The 17,765-nt window shown below is 52.4% G+C and overlaps 7 protein-coding genes across 7 annotated transcripts; 4 read left to right on the forward strand and 3 right to left on the reverse strand.

The window, feature by feature from the left end:
- Positions 1-34: 34 nt before the first annotated feature.
- Positions 35-1,714, forward strand: AYO20_05556 (hypothetical protein; the record flags this gene model as incomplete). The annotated part of the gene is made up of 1 exon (XM_022643850.1): positions 35-1,714. The coding sequence occupies one exon, from the start codon at positions 35-37 to the stop codon at positions 1,712-1,714; it is 1,680 nt and encodes a 559-aa protein (XP_022500091.1).
- Positions 1,715-2,174: 460 nt separating this feature from the next.
- On the reverse strand, positions 2,175-6,224 carry AYO20_05557 (hypothetical protein; the record flags this gene model as incomplete). Its single annotated transcript, XM_022643851.1, has 1 exon — positions 2,175-6,224. The coding sequence occupies one exon, from the start codon at positions 6,222-6,224 to the stop codon at positions 2,175-2,177; it is 4,050 nt and encodes a 1,349-aa protein (XP_022500092.1).
- Positions 6,225-7,119: 895 nt separating this feature from the next.
- On the reverse strand, positions 7,120-9,299 carry AYO20_05558 (hypothetical protein; the record flags this gene model as incomplete). Its single annotated transcript, XM_022643852.1, has 6 exons — positions 7,120-7,282; positions 7,364-7,512; positions 7,562-8,615; positions 8,671-8,828; positions 8,886-9,136; positions 9,197-9,299. The coding sequence occupies 6 exons, from the start codon at positions 9,297-9,299 to the stop codon at positions 7,120-7,122; spliced, it is 1,878 nt and encodes a 625-aa protein (XP_022500093.1).
- An 840-nt stretch (positions 9,300-10,139) lies between these two features.
- AYO20_05559 (hypothetical protein) lies at positions 10,140-12,215 on the forward strand (the record flags this gene model as incomplete). The annotated part of the gene is made up of 9 exons (XM_022643853.1): positions 10,140-10,531; positions 10,590-10,657; positions 10,708-10,787; positions 10,853-10,968; positions 11,019-11,174; positions 11,237-11,342; positions 11,402-11,694; positions 11,747-11,815; positions 11,876-12,215. The coding sequence occupies 9 exons, from the start codon at positions 10,140-10,142 to the stop codon at positions 12,213-12,215; spliced, it is 1,620 nt and encodes a 539-aa protein (XP_022500094.1).
- Positions 12,216-12,535: 320 nt separating this feature from the next.
- AYO20_05560 (40S ribosomal protein S5) lies at positions 12,536-13,335 on the forward strand (the record flags this gene model as incomplete). Its single annotated transcript, XM_022643854.1, has 3 exons — positions 12,536-12,681; positions 12,758-12,941; positions 13,018-13,335. The coding sequence occupies 3 exons, from the start codon at positions 12,536-12,538 to the stop codon at positions 13,333-13,335; spliced, it is 648 nt and encodes a 215-aa protein (XP_022500095.1).
- Positions 13,336-13,986: 651 nt separating this feature from the next.
- On the reverse strand, positions 13,987-14,480 carry AYO20_05561 (hypothetical protein; the record flags this gene model as incomplete). Its single annotated transcript, XM_022643855.1, has 2 exons — positions 13,987-14,284; positions 14,335-14,480. The coding sequence occupies 2 exons, from the start codon at positions 14,478-14,480 to the stop codon at positions 13,987-13,989; spliced, it is 444 nt and encodes a 147-aa protein (XP_022500096.1).
- Positions 14,481-15,440: 960 nt separating this feature from the next.
- On the forward strand, positions 15,441-17,154 carry AYO20_05562 (hypothetical protein; the record flags this gene model as incomplete). Its single annotated transcript, XM_022643856.1, has 3 exons — positions 15,441-15,501; positions 15,557-15,595; positions 15,650-17,154. 3 exons carry the CDS (start codon positions 15,441-15,443, stop codon positions 17,152-17,154), a joined length of 1,605 nt encoding a protein of 534 aa, XP_022500097.1.
- Positions 17,155-17,765: the final 611 nt, after the last annotated feature.

The following is a 17,765-nucleotide window of genomic DNA, read 5'->3' on the forward strand; positions in this document are numbered from 1 at the left end:
AGCACGTCCAAGTGCTGACGACGAGACCTGAACGATGCTACACCCCCTCAACCTCCTAGCGCTCTCTCTCCTTCCAACTCCCTCCATCGCGCAGACAGCCCCGATCGATGTCCGCGAAGCTACCATCTCGAGCATCCACAGCTCTCTGTTCTCTGGCTTCACAACCTGCCGAGATGTGGTCAGCGCCTTCATCGCCCGGATCGAACACTTCAACCCGGACATTAACGCGATCATCACCCTGAATCCGGATGCTCTCTCGATCGCCGACTCGCTGGACCAGTCCCTGTCGCAAGGGAATGCCACGGGGCCACTCTTCTGCATCCCCATCCTTCTCAAGGACAACTACGATGCCCTTCCGATGCCGTCGACAGGTGGTTGTTTGGCTCTCAATGCTTCGAAACCGACCCAAGACGCGCCCGCCGTGCGGGCCTTCCGCAACGCAGGGGCCGTGATCTTGGGCAAATCGAATCTCCATGAACTGGCGCTCGAGGGCCTGTCGGTATCCAGCCTGGGTGGCCAAACCATCAATCCGTACGACTTCACCCGCACGCCCGGCGGGAGCTCAGGTGGTACGGGCGCAGCAGTCGCAGCCTCGTTCGCCGTGTTCGGCACGGGCACCGATACCGTGAACTCGCTACGAAGCCCCGCGAGCGCCAACAGCCTGTTCAGCTTCCGGCCGACGAGGGGCCTGATTTCTCGCACGGGCGTCATCCCCATCTCCTACACCCAGGATACGATCGGTGCGATAGGACGTTCCCTGCCGGACATCGCGACGGCGCTGACTGTCATGGCCTCGATCGGCTACGACCCGGCCGACAACGTCACGTCGGCGATCCCATCCTCGGTCCTGGGCACCGACTATACGACGTTCGTCTCGCCGGGCCGACGGGCCAACCTCACGGGGATGCGGATTGGGGTGATCGAAGGGTTCTTCAACCGCGCATCGAGCAACGAGACCACGCCGGTCAACGAGGCCATGGACCACGCCATCGCGGTCCTGCAGGGCCTGGGGGCCAGCGTGATCGTCATCAATGACACGACGACGTACAACGCGACGGCCATCTCGGCGCAGATGGACGTGCAGACGTCCGAGTACCGCGAACTGCTCACGCACTACCTATCGAGCGACAACCTGACGGGGCCTCACCCGTTGACCATGCCCGCGCTCTACACGCCCAACCAAACCACGCCCGAGTTCCTGGTGATCCCGTCGCAGTACTCGTACGTGGAGACAGCCCTGGTCTCGTCGACGGGTAACGCGTCCTACTTCCGCAAGCAGGCGCTGATCGCCAACCTGACGCGGTCCCTGCAGGCCACCATCCTCTCCAACCAGCTCACCTGCCTCATCTACCCGGAGCAGAAGAACCTGGTCGTCCCCATCGGCTCGCCCAGCCAGTCCGGCCGCAACGGCATCTTGGCCGCCCTGACGGGCTCGCCTGTAATCACCGTCCCAATTGGCTTCTCACCAGCGTCGGCCACCGCCCCGATCGGCATCCCCATTGGCATGGAGCTACTGGGCCTGCCCTGGTCCGAAGGCACCCTGCTGCACGTCGCCAAGGCCCTCGACGACGTCCTGCACGCCCGCAAGATGCCCGTGACGGCGGGACTGAACGCCACCGTCGAGCTCACAAAGGCCTACACCCAAGTGCCGCGGGTCGTGCCGCTCGGGGCCAAGAATATCGACAAGGCCGCCTATCCGCTCGGCGTGTACTGAGTCACAAGAAAGGTCCATCCATGTACATACACACACGTAGTGACAATAGAACATAGTCTCGTTCTGTACAGAGAAAAGCAATTCAAAACAGCCGTGTCCTCGCACAAGATTCCGCGCATAAGAACGTGTGCATATGTGGGTTCCTCTCTCTTGTGTATATCGGGTGGGATTTAAAAAGCAAAGATTCTTTCGAATTGTCCAGACGCTTCATTGCTTGTCGTTCATCATCTATGTATGGATGCTCTCGTCATTGCCATGTGGTATCTCAAATTGCCATCAATCATGAAGAATGCCATCATCTGCCCGCTTAGCCCATGTATTTATTACCATAGTCCAGCATTTGTAAACCGCCAGGTATTCCATTCCGTATGTCGTTAACTCATCAACAGAGGGGAAATAAGGGAAGGTCATGGTCTGTCTTATCTCTCTCTAATCCCCTCACCCATCGTCTGTTAGCCTGCTACTCGGCTGCCACCGCGGTTCTATCACCCTCCCTTTGTTGCCTCAGTTGCTCCTCGATGAGGCTCTGCTTCTTGACATACTCAATCACAATCTCTTCTTCTGTTCTTTCTTTCGTAAGTTCTTCCTGTCGCTTCCTGTCGTCCTCCTCAGATGCGGTTATTGCCCGCTGCAGCTCCTTGTCATTCTCATAGCCGTCGGCTGTTGCTCCCGTATCGGCCGTAGCTGGCTCCTCATGTCCATTCGTAGCTGTAAGCGCGGCCTCACGTTCTGCAAGCGCTTTCTTCTTCAGTTCATTCTCTGTATGTAGTTTCTTGGTCTCCTCAAGTTTGCGCACGAAATCTTCGTCGTAGTCGGTGTCAATCCCTGAATCACTGTAATCCAAATGGTGGTGATCCTCAGAGGCTAAATCTCTTGTAGTTTTAGTCTGATTGTGCTCTTCCAGACTCTGCGCGAGTGCCCTTTCGAGTTCTGCGTCATGCTCTGCCTCCGGCTTCTCTGTGCTCTTGGACGAGGCATCGCGCTGTCGGGCATGCTCTTCTTGGGCCTTCTTGAATTCTCGAATGCTAGCTTGGATGGCTTGCTGATACGCTGCATCAGAATACTTGTTCGGGTCATGACCTGAACTGTGCAGCTCCCGGAGACTCGCTCGCAGCGCCCTTTCGATGACTGCATCTTCCAAAGGATTGCCTTTGCTCGTCGAACTCACGGAATGCTTAATTGCGTGCTCATAGTCGGCCAGGATGTTGTCTTGCGACTGCGACGGCGTACTCTCATGGCTAAGCGAAGATCCCAGACTGGAGAGAGAGTGGCTGTGCTTGAGATGGTGACTGGTGTCATGGTCGAAGGGACAAAATTTGCACCGGCTTTTGATCTTGCCATTCCTCCTCTCTTCCCTTTGAATCTCTCTTTCACGGCGTTGTAATTCCTTCTCTTCCTTTCTCAGCTGGTCCCTTCGCTCGGCAAGAGCCTTTCTTTCGTCCCAACTAAGATGTCTAGTATTTCGGAATCCGTGAATCAATTCAACGGAATTCGTGTTGGTCCTCGTGATAATGTGGCTTTCAATCGCCACCTTGCGATCATTCCCGTACAATTGTCCATGTTTCCGGGTTTCCAGCCTGCCATCTTTCCAGGCGGTAACAATTCGTTGTCGTTCCTCGGGAGAACTGTTTTTCCAGTCCTCGAATCCTTGCGCTGTTCGAGCCGCAATGATATAATTCTGTACGGAGCTTCCAAAGTGCTTGGAAATCTCGCTGTAGATGCCTTTTGCGGTGTATCCAGGGAGGCCCCAAATGCCCGCGGCCGGCTTGAGAACCAGACCACCGAGACCTTTGGCCGCCCCCTTGAAGAAACCAGCTGCGCCCTCTTTCTTCGCCCCTGCCAATGGCTGGGTGACGAGTCCGGTGATGCCGTCATAGAAGCCATAGCTGAACTCTTTGCGCGCCACTCGCAAGCCGGAATGAAGTCCCACGATTTTTTCGTTCTGTCGTACCGTGTCGTCTCCATACAGCTTCGGTGCATTGTGGAATCCTTTTGCCAGGGACAATGTGAAGTCCATGGGTGATTTGACGCCAGCTGAAATGATTTTACCCGCAGCTTTGGCTCCAGAGATTGCGGTGTCCAGTGAGACTTGCCCAACCTCTTCACCAACACAGGATTCGCGACTGTCATTGGCTGCTGGCGAACCAGAGCGAGATCGGGATCGATGGTGAGTCAGGCTATGGTGCCGGTGATGGTGGGGAACTTTGGCCGATCCATCTGCGCTTAAGACTGTCGACAAGGATGAAGGCGCCGGCACTGCTGTGGTTCCTGACGAAAGTGACGGTTCAGACTGGACAGGCGTGATCGCCCCAGAGGTCGAACTAGCGACTTCAGAAGAGCGTTCCAAGGGCGCAATAGGCGTGGATGTGCCACTATTTGAGCGTCTTTCGTGGATTTCTTTCAATTCTCCCGACGCTGTCTTCAAAGACTTGAGGATTTCGACGGGGAAGTCTGCGATACCCATGGAAAGGTTTCCCAGAGTCCCAATCAAGGCGGCTGCACCACCAGATATCGGCTCCCAGGGGCCGTCTTCTGTCTCATACTCTCGAGGTCGGTAAAGCTTAAGGTCCGAGAAGTCCAGCAGACCTTCGGTTCCTAGAACAGTGGCTGCAAGTGGTGACAGCCGGATATCTGTTCGTTTTACACGCCAGACTGCAATGCGTGATGGATCCAATGAGCATCGGAGATTCGACATGTGCAACTGCTTATGAAACGACTGTGCGCCAGCTTCACAACCATCTTCTGCCTTAATCTTCGTGCTCAGCTCCTTTGCGCGCTCAAGCGACTCAGGCTTTAATGCTTCCAAGATCGAGTGTGCGAGCTTGTCGGCATTCAAATTCTTGTATGCAATGGGCATGGGACCTGCTCCAGCTCTGGCGGTCATTGAGCCCCAGAACGGTTGATCACCAAAGAATGGGACCACCACCGTCGGCCGACCGGCTAATATACCAGCGGCAGTTGTACCTGCACCACCGTGATGCACGACGCACGACACATGTTGAAACAGCCAATCGTGAGGACAGTTGCCAATCATGAAGACGCCTTCAGGTATTCCCAACTCATTGGCCCCGAGCCCGCCCCAGCCTTTCGAGACTATCGCTCGCTGGCCCGTCTTCTTGATGGCATCAAATATCATCTTGGTCATGGCATTTGGATCGTCCACCACAATCGAGCCGAATCCAATGTAGACAGGAGGTGGCCCAGCAGCTAGGAAATCTGCCAAATCCTGTGGCGGTGTATAATTCGTGGACAGATTTAGGAAGAAGAACCCCGAAATGTCGATATAGCTGCCCCAGTCTGCTGGTTTTGGAATCAAAGCCGGCGACCAACAATACGTCCATGGGATGCGCAGTCGACTGACCATACCGGGTGCCCACATGATACTCACGGGTTCCAAGCCGAGACTCCTTTCTCGAAACCTGTTGATAACATCTCCTAAACCCTGCCAGGTCAACATATCTACCAAGGCGTAGGTGACAAAGTTTGTGATACTGGCGTCAGTATTTGAAGAGATGATGTTGGCGAGGGGGTGTGGGAAAGACTGCGTTGGCGACCAAGGCATGGTGAACATAAGATGAAGTGGAATGCCCAACTTCTCTGCAATATGCACATGGGCGAAACTTGGGGGGTTGGCAATGATTGCATCTGCGACGAAGGGCTTCAAAGTCGGATCTATGCCGAAAGACACGGCACTGTCAAAGCTGCGCGTATCCATATTGTCATCGCTGACCGGCATGCCCATGCCGTCCCCAGCTTCGATACAGGATCTCCAACAACCCGTGACGATTTCGTAGATTCCTTTTCTTCGCTTGCCCACATCTCCGCTTTTGAGCGAGTCCATGCCCGGCATCAGACCCGGATTCTTGACCATGAATGCCATGAGTTCGGCCGGGTCGCCCCCTATGCTGAAGAATTCCAGACCATTCTCAGTGACAAATTGTTTGAACGTGGGATGGGTGGCGATTCTGACGCGGTGCTTGTACTTGTTCTTCAGCACCTGGCCCAATGCCACAAATGGCTGCACATCTCCTCTGCTACCCACGATTTGAATCACAATGTTCATCGGTGGCGGAGGTAGGCCATCCACATCTCCCAATCCCTCGGGAACTGGGGGCTCTGGTGGCGGTTTCTGCCTCGACAACTCCAACTGACGGCGCAGCGCAGGCAAAAGCAAGCTCGTGAGCTTCCCCTTGTGCTGGTTGATATTGATATTGACTCGGCCATCACTGGCTATCCTCGCGCCCGTGTCAAGGCCGTTCTGACTGATGTCTAGTTGTCCATACTCAGCGCCATTATATGCTGGTGGAGGGACATCCTCCAGATGAGGAGAGACGCCGCCATGATGTCGTACATGCCCTTCCGGCGACGAATTGGACACATTTGATTGTCTTGCACCATCAGACGCCTCCTCTTGAGCAGCTGCAGCTGCAGCTTCCGCCTCTTCCAGGATGATGGGAGGGATAGGTTCGCCTTGTCGCGGCGGAGTAGCAGGTGGATCTGAGTTAGACATTATCGCACCTAACGAGACATTAAGGATGTGTTGGGAAGATACGAAGAGGTAGAGATACCACTTTGGGCACAACGAAGAGGAAAGGACAGCAGCAATCAGAGGACGCAAGAAATAGGCAGCCGGTGACGGTGAGAGAGACTGGGTCGTTGTTAGGGTCACTTGAGTCAGGTGGGCATGGGCGGTGACAGAGACGTAATCACTGCTATGGATGATGGCACAGGAAGGGGAAGATAGATCTTGAAGGTCGCCAGGTTAAAGAGTATATCATCATTTTTCCCTGTCTGTGTCCAGCGTGCAGGCGACATCATTGTCAGGGTTCTGCAACTTTGAAGCGCGAACCACCGCAGGAGGGATGTTGAACTAACGCCGGTTCGTAACTGGCCTGGAAGATACTTGACCGGAGCCAGTCACTGCAGGCTTTCAGCTAAGCTAGAACAGGGCCCTAGAAGGTTTAGTTTAGGTGGTTGAGTGGTCGAGTCTAGGGGGGTTCTTTACCCGTACGTAAAGGCGTCGGGACGTCGGGCCAGCCTATTACAAGTAGGGCAGCCCGAGCCAGGAATGGCCAAAGGGTTCATCCCCTCATCCCCTCATCTTTACTGTGGATTGCTGAATCAGCCACGATAAGAGTCAGCATCGTGTTTCTTATTCCTCTTCCAGCAATTAGTAGATGACTTTCCCCTACCGTCCCACACTTTTTGCGCACATCTATTCCGAGCTGCGTTTGTTCTTCTCCTCTGCCAATGCAAGTAACTCACATAAGGCTGAGAGAACTACTGGACGCCACCATCTACTCGCAGCCCGTCGCAGCCACTTGATCACCGCCCAGAGCTGAGGTAATGCTAGGTAATCGACACCTATACTCGGTATATTGACTTCAATATCCTGTCTAGGTTCCCTACGAGCGCTTCTGTTGCCAACTCTGGGCGACCCCTTCCATCGTCTCGAACGTGATCTCGCCGTCCCCTGCCGCCTTTTGCCGTTGCACGAGCTTTCCAATGAATCGGTCAATCATGCCCACGATATGTGCCCGACCCGCACTTTCAGGATGCCAGATCATGCTACAAAAGGTCGATCCTGTGATTAGCAAATTGCCTCTAGGGGGTTGGATCGCTTATGGAAGCAGCATTAGTGTCACTTACGGATACACCGCGCCGTAGCCTTTCCCAGGCCCTTCATCCAACCAACTTTCATTCTCCCATAGCCATTCGAACCTGTCCCACCACATCTTTTCGACTAGGTCGACTCCAACGTATCCTTGTGTGTTGGCAGCATAAGGGTAAAATCCAAGCTGATGAGAGTCAGGACAAGATTCATTACATGGGACGCAAGGCACTTACAGGCGTCATGTCCTCCGTATACCAGCTCGAGGGTATCTCCACTAGAGCCTTGTTGGCTTCAGCGGTGCCTGGCTGTGGCTGTTCGGGTATTTTGGTGGGGACCATCCAAGTGCTGGCCTCTTTCTTATAGTCCGGGACATGCGGTGGTTCTTGTGGAAAGGGGTTCACCAGGAAGTAAGGCAAAGAGTCGTGGGCGTTCATGCTACTGTCGTAAAGAAAGTCGTGGTCTTGGAGGAGCTTGACAGTCGTCTCACGGATTTGGTAAAGCGGTGCTCGATATCCAACTGGTCTCTTACCTTGTCTGAGCTCGCTTATCAGGCCGATGCATTTCTGCAAAACATCCTTCTCCTGTTGAACAGTCATTGCATATGCCCCCTCGTGGCTATATCCATGTATTCCGATCTCCGCTCCACTCTCAGCGATCTCCCGCGCTTGCAATGGGAACGTCTCAAGACTGTGACCGGGGACAAACCAGGTGAGTTTATCGGAGATGCCGTGTTTCTTGAACAGGCGCAGCAGTCTGCCCACCCCCACGTTGGCGCTGAAAATGCCGGCCGAGTAGTCGGAGAGGGTATTTTGGGGATCATGGCCTGTGCCTAGATAACCTGAAATGGCGTCAAAATCAACAGAGAGACAAATGCGGATTCGTCGTTTTCTTGTCGCTGGAGTCAAGGAGGCGGGTATGGTGGCCATCTGGAGCGTAGATTCCTTTTTATTGTTTCCCAAGACTTGCTCCTCTCGCCAGATGATCCGGCCTTCCATCCCACCGTCGACGGAAATGCATTCTCCGGAGATATGGCCAGCTGCACGGTGGCTAGCCAAGAATGCCATAGCTCGTGCTACGTCTTCGGGCTGTGCGATCTTCTTCAGCGCAACCGTCGCCTGACATTCTGCCCACATCTCCCGAGGATCGTCCAAGCGATCACCAATGAGAGAGGTATTCACCCATCCGGGTGCCACGGCATTGATCCGGGCTTTGGAGTTCAGGCGAACAATTTCGTTCTTCACTGTACGAACGAGACCGTATTGGAGGCCCGCCTTGCCAGATGCATATCTGCCAAAAGTTTAGCATCTTCTGGAGGAGCTTCTTGAAATACCTGTCGACTCACTCTGCATGTCCTTCTTGGCCAAACTTCCCGGTCTCGGAGCCAGTGATGACAATGGAAACATTGTCAATTTCAGCTCCCTTTGCCTCTTGTGCCGTCTTCACCGAGAGTAAGAAATGCTTGACCGTCAGAAATGTGCCCTTGACGTTATTGCCATTGACCTATCGTGACATGAGCAAAAGGTTCTAGGCCATACCCCCTCGAGAAAAATTCCAGACCTTGTCCCACAGACTCTCCTTTATTTCCCATATCGGCGGATGAGAGCTTTCATCCGTGATACCCGCGTTGGCTATCAAGATGTTGAGTGCGCCAAAGTGGTCGGTCGCAGCTTGGAATGCTTCAGCGACAGACTTTTCAGACGTCAGGTCACCTTGAGTCGTGAAGAGCCTGGACAACTGCTCCGGAGATGAGCAAAGCGTTGATTTATCGATCGATCTGCGGTCAAAGGCCGTGACACGACATCCAAGAGCTGAGAATGACTATCAACACGCCGTTTTCGAAGCATATACTTCTGGGGAGAGCTACCTACCGAGAAATTCTTTTACCGCAGCACCTCCAATTCCACCAGCTGATCCGGTGACGAAAACATGAAGACCCTCGAGTCCAAGAAACGAGCTCGAGCCTTCAGCCATGTTGGATTTGGACGTTTACAGCAGCCTGGATGATGATCCTCGTCCTCAGGCGCACAAAGGGCATGCGTGAATTTGACGCATATCCCATCAATGTCTCAAGCGGATATGTGCGTCTGGCACTCGAGGCTGAGAATGTGGAGATGACAAAGACGTCTTAGTCGTGGTCGTTGCCCCCCAATAATAACCTAAGATACCGCCATGGACGCCCATTTGATACGGCCCAATATCGAACGCCTTGTCGTCCACTCGGCGGGGAAAGTTTCTTCTAAGGTCATACCACAGCTGGTAGTGGTGGAGGCCAAATAGTCGGTGCTTGGCCTCGTGGATGTCCAGGATTAGGGCTTTTCCTCCTGCCTCATCAAATTTAGCTGGTGTCGAGAAAGAAAAAAAAATGGAGATGGAGTGCCTGACGATCGATTTCTTACTTGACATTATTTGGTGTCAGCTATCTCTCTCCGCACGATTCCCTATCTCGACTCCTGGTTCGAATTATCGCTTGTTTCCAATTTTGCCAATCGAATCCTGGAAGTCGTCGCCCTCGTGGCTCGGCTGGCGATTAAGAGACAAAGCACCTGGTCAGGCCAAGGATCGCGGACATGAGCTCCCTAGTGGCTATCATCCGGTATCTGTCCCCATGCGCAGATCCGAGTTCCCTTGCCATGTTTTGATGGCAGATGTGCTGGGCGAGATGCGCCTATCAGACTGACAATCTCCCAAGGATGCCGATAGAGTAGTCGAGTACCAGGTAATATATATCAGCCGGGAGTTTCTTGTTTCCTTTCTCTTTCTCTGTTATTTTGGCCCCCAAAGAGCCTTTCCAGTAAGTGACAAGCACCAACAATGGCGACCGTGGATGAAAAGAAAGACGCCGTTCCAAACGAGGTCGCGACTAGCCCTCCATCCGACAATACAGATCACCCAGAAGCGGGTGTTTCTGAACTTATCAATGCATCTGGTCATGTACAGGAACTTGAACGAAACTTCAGCCTTCTCGCCGCTGCTGGTGTGGGACTCGTCGTTGGCACTGTCTGGCCCGCTGTCGGAGGGTCAATCCTGGTCGCTATCTTCAATGGCGGGCCTCCCGGAGTCATCTACGAGTTCATCGCAGTTTCGGTCTTCTATTGGATAGTAGCGGCATCTTTGGCAGAGTTGGCTTCAGCTATACCTTCCAGTGCCGGGGTTTATCATTGGGCTTCAGTCACTCCAGGCAAGACATGGGGTCGCGTGGTTGGGTATGCTCCATCTTTAAAGAGTTGGTTGAACCAATGAGCTGACCGTCTGGGTGAACAGGTTCTATGCTGGATTCTGGAACTGGCTGGCCTGGGTGTTTGGTGCAGCCTCAATGAGTTCTATCCTTGGTTTGTGGTCCCTCCTGTTGTTGAACGGCATAAATGCTCATGCTCTCCAGCGAACACATTTGTGCAGATGTATGCTCTGGAACATCCCGACTTCATTGCGAAACGATGGCATGTCTTTGTGACATACCTCGTAAGTCAATTACTGCCACCAAAGCAAAGCCCTTTCAAGGCCAGCATCGGCTAATGATGGTTTAGATTGTAACGTGGATTGCATGCTCCTGCGTGTGTCTATTTAACAAGGCGATGCCGTATTTGAACACCGTCGGCATCGTCCTTCTCTTATGCGGTTTCCTAGTCACGATTATTGTCGTGTGAGTCTCGCTATCGATCTGAGAGAAGGGATCAAACTGACCATTTCCAGCGCTGCAATACCGGGATCGGGCAACCACCCACCACACGCCTCGTCTAGCTTCGTCTGGAGCGAGTGGACTGCAGATATAGGATATCCCAATGGATTTGTCTTTGTCGCTGGAATGTTGAATGGCGCATACTCTGTCGGCACTCCGGATGCTGTGAGGTTCGTTCAATCAGCATAGAGTACGACCATGAGAAATATGGGAAACTAATCTTACGCTGCAGTCATATCGCCGAGGAGGTCCCATATCCTAGCAAGAACATCCCAATCGCCATCGGTTTACAAATGAGCATTGGATTCGTCACTGGAATCTGCTACATTATCGCGATCGTGAGTTCTCGATCTACTTGGCAGTCTGTCGTCTGTTGTTGCTGACAGATCAATTGCAGATGTACGCAATAAGCGACTACGATGCTCTGTTCAATGCACAATTCCCACTTGCCGAGATTTATCGACAGGCCACTGGTTCGGCTGGCGGTGCCATTGGGCTGTTGTGTCCCTTCCTCTTCTGCATCGCAACCTGCTTGGTGGGAGTATACATCACGGCCGGTAGAACACTATGGACGCTCGGCCGAGACAATGCCACTCCCTTCCCTCAATACATTGGAAAGGTATCCAAGAGGTTAGAAATGCCTCTGAACGCAACTCTTGTGTGTGGTTGTCTGGTTACCGTGCTGGGCTGGTGAGTGTTTTTGTCCGCATTTCGTGATCCTAGCTAACGATGGACGATGCAGCATCTACGTCGGGAGTGCTACGGCCTTCAATGCATTCGTGGGGAGTTTCGTTCTGATGTCGTCGGGAAGGTACTTCAAGAAATCTACCAAATGCGATATGCGCGACCAGATTCACTAACACGAAAATAGTTACATCGCAGCAATCCTGCCTCACCTCCTGACTGGCCGCAAGAACATCAAATTCGGCCCGTTCCACCTGGGAAAATTCGGCGTCGCGATGAATACGATTGCGTGCGGGTACATGATCGTGTGGTTCGTGATCTACTGCTTCCCCTTTGCTCTGCCCACGGATGCGGAAACCATGAACTATGCCTGTTTGATCTGGGGAGGTCTGACGACTTTTGTCACGGCGTGGTGGTTGCTTGGTGCCAGAAAAGACTATGTTGGACCCAAGCCCGCTGGAGGTGTCGAACACGAAGTTGAGCACATGAGAAGACCTAGCAGCGTAGAGAAGCGAGCCTCAGTCTAGATGTTGGTATTGGTATAGATGGTCTTTAATCTTGTTGCATTACCAAAACGAGTTGCGTGATAAGATTTTGATCGTGGTTCTGAATGCTGTGAAGCACATAAGCAGGTGTGTGCAGCCACAGCCACCCAACAGCAGTGGCCTAACGATGCGTATCGTGCTATCCCACTTTCGACAAAGTGCAGATATGTCCATTTTTCACGTGACTAAGACATCTTGGCAAGAATTTATCCCACAACTAAAAATCGAGCCTCCACAAGATCGCAGCAGCACGAGTGATCCGTCTCAAACTCGACAAGTCCACACAAAATCAGCTCGTCAACATGTCCGACAACGGCGAGGTTGAAGTCGAAAACCCAACCTCAGGTTGGCCCGTCCTGCCCAAAGATGTCATGCAAGAGATTGGGAGCGTGAAGCTCTTCGGGCGCTGGAGTTATGAGGATGTCGAAGTCAGAGACATCTCATTGACGTACGAAAAGCCCATTTCCGGACACTGATGACAGCGCAGGAAAGAAGAGTGACTGACAAGATCATCTGTTGAACAGCGACTACATCCAAATCCGATCCCCTGTCTACATCTCCCACTCCGCGGGTCGATATGCCGCAAAGCGTTTCCGAAAGGCACAATGCCCCATCATCGAACGACTGACCAACTCCCTGATGATGAACGGTCGAAACAACGGCAAGAAGCTGATGGCTATCAGAATCGTGGCACACTCGTTTGAGATCGTACGTGTTCTTCTACAATTCCAGAAAAATATCTATACAGGAACGACATCTGACTCGAATTTTTTCGTCTCTTTAGATCCACATCATGACCGACCAGAACCCCATCCAAATCGCCGTCGATGCCATCGTCAACTGTGGCCCTCGTGAAGACAGCACCAGAATTGGCAGCGCCGGTACAGTCCGAAGACAAGCCGTCGATGTGTCCCCTCTCCGCCGTGTCAACCAGGCCATCGCCCTGCTCACCATTGGCGCCCGCGAAGCCGCATTCCGGAACGTCAAGAGCATTGCCGAGTGCCTTGCCGAAGAGCTGATCAACGCTGCCAAGGGAAGCAGCAACTCGTACGCCATCAAGAAGAAGGACGAGTTGGAGCGTGTGGCCAAGAGCAATCGGTAAAGCGGTTAATGGGATATGGATGGTTGTTACCTCAGAGATCCGGAGATCACACATGGTCCTACGACTTGCATTTCATGGCAGTCACTTCAAGCATGTCGATGATACTGTAGTCATCGTCCGCTTTTGGGGAAGGGAGGGGAGCATCAATCGAAAGTTTAGCACACGCGCGGCTATCCCATGGGATTAGCAGACTTGCAGATTCAGCGCATAGATGATGCCGAATGTCCACAAAAATTTCGAAATGGCATGAACGTTTTGACGATGTGGAGCTCATTTCTGTTTTACTGTTCGGCCCTCCTTTTTATTCGAGTAAACGATGACTAACTGTGCAGCTCTGTCCGTCTTTTCAGCTTTGCACGTGTTACAGCCACGTCGGGATTACAGCCTGGATTTCAATAAGGCGAGTGGAGGTGAGTTTTAAGACAGAAAGTACGACCGGCGATATGATGAAGACCCAAGTTCAGATCGCTGGAATTTCGCTATAAAAAAACCTATCTTTCGCCATGTACCCATTTGCTCTCAACACCATGCACGCATTCTTCCACCAGGTCAGAGGGTATTTCTGACAAGGTATATGGATTCTCTGAAACCGAGCAGGTTTCCTTGACTTGTTCGTTGCCGTTGTTGTCTATATTTTGACTTGTCCCTTCTCTATGCCGGTCGATCTTCCTTGTTTTGCTTATCACCTGGCACGAGTCGTCCAGGTGTTCTGCGTTGGCAAACGCGGGCTGGCGCTGAGGGGTGACCATCAGTTTGGAAACCCGTATGGACTTGAGGAGCTTGTTCATTATTATCCCAAATGTCCCATTTCTTGATCCTTTTCTCTAACGTCCCCGCTTCTTTCTGCTGCAAAGCCTCAAAGAAGTATCGGAAGGGGCCTGCCCTCGTGGTGTTGTACCGACCGGGTGGGGGTTTCATATCTCTCGAGGATGGCGATGTGAAGGTCTGACTTCCCCAAAGAGCTGCATCATGTTTCTGGAGCGCACCTCCCTCATATACGCTTCCTGCTCGGGTAGCTTGACGTTGAATTTCCCTTCGTTCGGATCTTGCCCACCGAACAGCCTCTGGAAGGCAAAGCCCATGGTGACGAAAGCCGCAGCGCCTATGATGACCAATAGGACGACAATCTGATCCGGGATACCCATGGTGAGTTTATTGGTTAGATAGATCGCGAGTCGAACAAAGAGGAAATAGGAGCAGAGTTGATTGCTTGTGATGTTGTGTTGGGCGGACTTTGGTCTTTGATCTCAGCTTTGCGCGAGTGAATGGTTTTGGGCTAGCGACAGGAGGTTTGTCCACGTATAAGTACAGAAAGAGATGGACTTGACAACTGGAGCGAGTGGAAGTATGCAACTGCAGAAAGAGAGAGAGAAAAAGAAGCCTGTTATTTGGACACCGCAGGTGTACCCATAGGATATCTCTCCTTCATATATACCGCTCGCAAGCGCAATTTCAATACGCGGTACCATGGCGAGTGCCATCAAGCGCACTGTCTCAGAGGGCGGCAACCACGTCCTTTTGCGGTCCATGCATTGACAGCCTGCAAAACAAGGTTGGTCACTTTCCATCTTCCATTACCATTCTTGCTGAACCAAGGCCCTAGAAGCCAGGGCCCGTTGATATCGAAAGCCTAAAACGGGAAAGCGCCTGTCCACGCACTAACCTGGTTTGATCGAGAACCCGAGCGAGTCGAATCGTCAAAGGTGCTGGAGATCCACTGAAGTCTCGGATATCCCACACGACCCCCCTTGGGAGCACAAGGTTGGAGGACCGCAAGTTCCAGCGCAGGTTCGTACAACCGGACCAACTGCGGATTTATTTTGGTCTGACCAGCAGTTTCGGCCGATTTCAAAGACGTTCAGGGGAAATTCATTCATGTCAGACTCTCCATTGAACGGGCTTGTGTGTTCCCACGTTTGGCGTTTGGGTTCTTTGTTCTCGTTCCTTTGACACCACAGCCATTCTACCATGCTGCTGAGCCAGCTGTTTCTCCTGTGATTAATTGGTCGATTGTTGTCCAGACTACGCACGCCACCCCGATGAGCTCTCGTCGAAACGGTCAATCAAAATCCAAGACTGGATGCTTGACCTGCAAGTAAGTTGTCATGATTGTAGTGTCGCGTACAATTTTTCTCGGCCAGGGTACTGATCCATCATCTAGGATCCGTATGTCTCCCTTTTCCATGACCAGTCGGCATATGGCGTGCAATCTTGCCGCTAGGACTATCAACAGCCGTGCAGACTAACAGTCGAGTTCCAGGTAAGATTAAGTGCGACGAGTCGCAACCATACTGCAGAAAATGTACCGAGACAGGTCGAAAGTGCGAAGGTCCTGTCGGTCGCCACATTCGCTTTGCTGAGGATCAGCTATCGCCTCCGAAATATCACGCCCTGCTAGCTGAGCTCTCCCTGCACACACCGCAGCGGAGCCATGCTGAACGGTGGGCCTTCAATTATTTCATCTGGCGAGCGGCTCCATTATTTGCTGGAATCGTCGATGGGCCATTTTGGCTCGAGTTGATCCCTCGGCTTGCCCAGTCGTATACCTTTGTCTGGGACATGGTCATCACGATTAGTTGGGCCTTTGAGCACGTCGAATATCGAGACCTGAGGCCTGTTTTCGACACAGGCGGCTTAACTACTACTATTCTCAACGCCGAACACCGCCGCGCTTTAAAGTGGTATTCTAAAGCTCTTGTAGGTTTTCGTCGCATGCTCGAGCAAGGCGAGGCGGATAATGTACATGGTCTTTTGAGCTGCATCCTGTTTGGCGCCTTTGAGTTCCAGCAGAGGAACATTGGTAACGCGCTACTCTTAATGGACAATGCGTACAAGATACTAGGCGAGAACCTCTCGAATTCTCCGGCCAAGCAGATTACCGGAGACACTCACCTCGACGAGTCATTGACGGCATTTACCTCGCGAAAGGCGATACTCATGGCCACCCTCGCTACCCCAGAATGGACGTTGCTTTCCGGACAACATATCTCAGGACGTACCAATGTCAGGACTTTATCTGTCCTCGATAAATTCAGAGAGCATCTATACATGCTCATGTTCAAGGCCTACGAGGTTATCCGGGTGACAGATATATTAGCCTACGATGATTATGAGATGCGGAAGTTGAGGCCGGCACAGCAGCGATATCTCCAAGAATTGCAACAATGGAAGGATGCCTTCGTACCCATCTTGGCTAGCTTGCGAGACACTGAGACAAGGTGGATGTGGATTTCTTCCTATCTCCTGATGTATTGGGGTGTCAGTCATGTTTGGCTATCCAGCTGCCTGAGTCCACATGAGGTGTCTTTTGACGAATACATGGACGAATTTGCGGCCATTATTCAAAACGCGGAAGACGTTATCGACCACCGCGCAGCAGACGAGATCAACGGCGCAATATTCACAGGAGAAGTCCAAGTCCTCCTACCACTGTATTTTGCAGCTACTAAATGCCGTAATGCGCTTCTACGCAGGAAGGCTTTACGTCTGATACGGAAGGTCCCTCCCCGAGAAAGTGTCTGGGCGGCCCTCGCATCCCCGCGAGTGGTCGAAAAGATGATAGCTGTAGAAGAAGGCCACGACGATTTCCTCGAACATCCTTTAACAACCTCGATCCTTTCTCTGCCACCGGAGGAGCGCCGAATACACTACGTGGCTATTATCGAGGGAAACGTGAACGAGGGCCGGCGGCACGTCAAATTGCAGTGGCATAAAGCTGTATTCGGCGTCGACGGATCATTAAGAATGGTAGACGAGAGTGTCTGGCTAGAAGACGTCGTCGAGAATCCTCAGGATCTGGCACTATCGGGCTCAGTGTGAAGATATGGTCGACAAAGAACATCCTCGCAGGGACTTCCTGTTCGAGGATCCAATTGCGCAACATGTCCTGCTCAGGGGACTTGCCCTCTCAGGCGTACGCTATGCGCCTCGGCCAGCTAACACATAGTCGTGCGCGATAGTGCGCCATTGGTGGCTTGCCCATTGCACACGTGTTTGTCATATGAGAATGGCCTGATAGTTGCATCGCTGGCGACTATGTGGGAGTTTGCTACCCTTTGTATCATCACTGGGAACCAATCTCCACAACAATTAGGAATATGGCGAGGCCTTACCGACACTGGCACGGGCACTGGCACCGGGTATACCCTCAGAGTGATGTGGATCATCATTGTATACCCTGCAGAGTGACCTGCCTCCCTTTCTGTCGACCGCACGCACAACGAAGTATGACGGGACAGGTCCCTTTTCCAGCAACACATTCGGGTCTGTATTTCTGATCTGCTGGAGGAAATGATGGTTCAAGGAATGTGTTTTTTGTTTTTGGGTAACGGCGATGAAACTTGTACATACGATTTGGCAAGACAGATATCTTTTCAGAGAATCAAGTGGCGTTTTTCGTGGGAGAGGAGGTTCTATTCTATGCCTAGAAG

The sequence above is a fragment of the Fonsecaea nubica genome (genome assembly GCF_001646965.1).
Source record: "Fonsecaea nubica strain CBS 269.64 chromosome Unknown Scaff33, whole genome shotgun sequence".
In the NCBI taxonomy this organism is placed as follows: Eukaryota; Fungi; Ascomycota; class Eurotiomycetes; order Chaetothyriales; family Herpotrichiellaceae; genus Fonsecaea; species Fonsecaea nubica.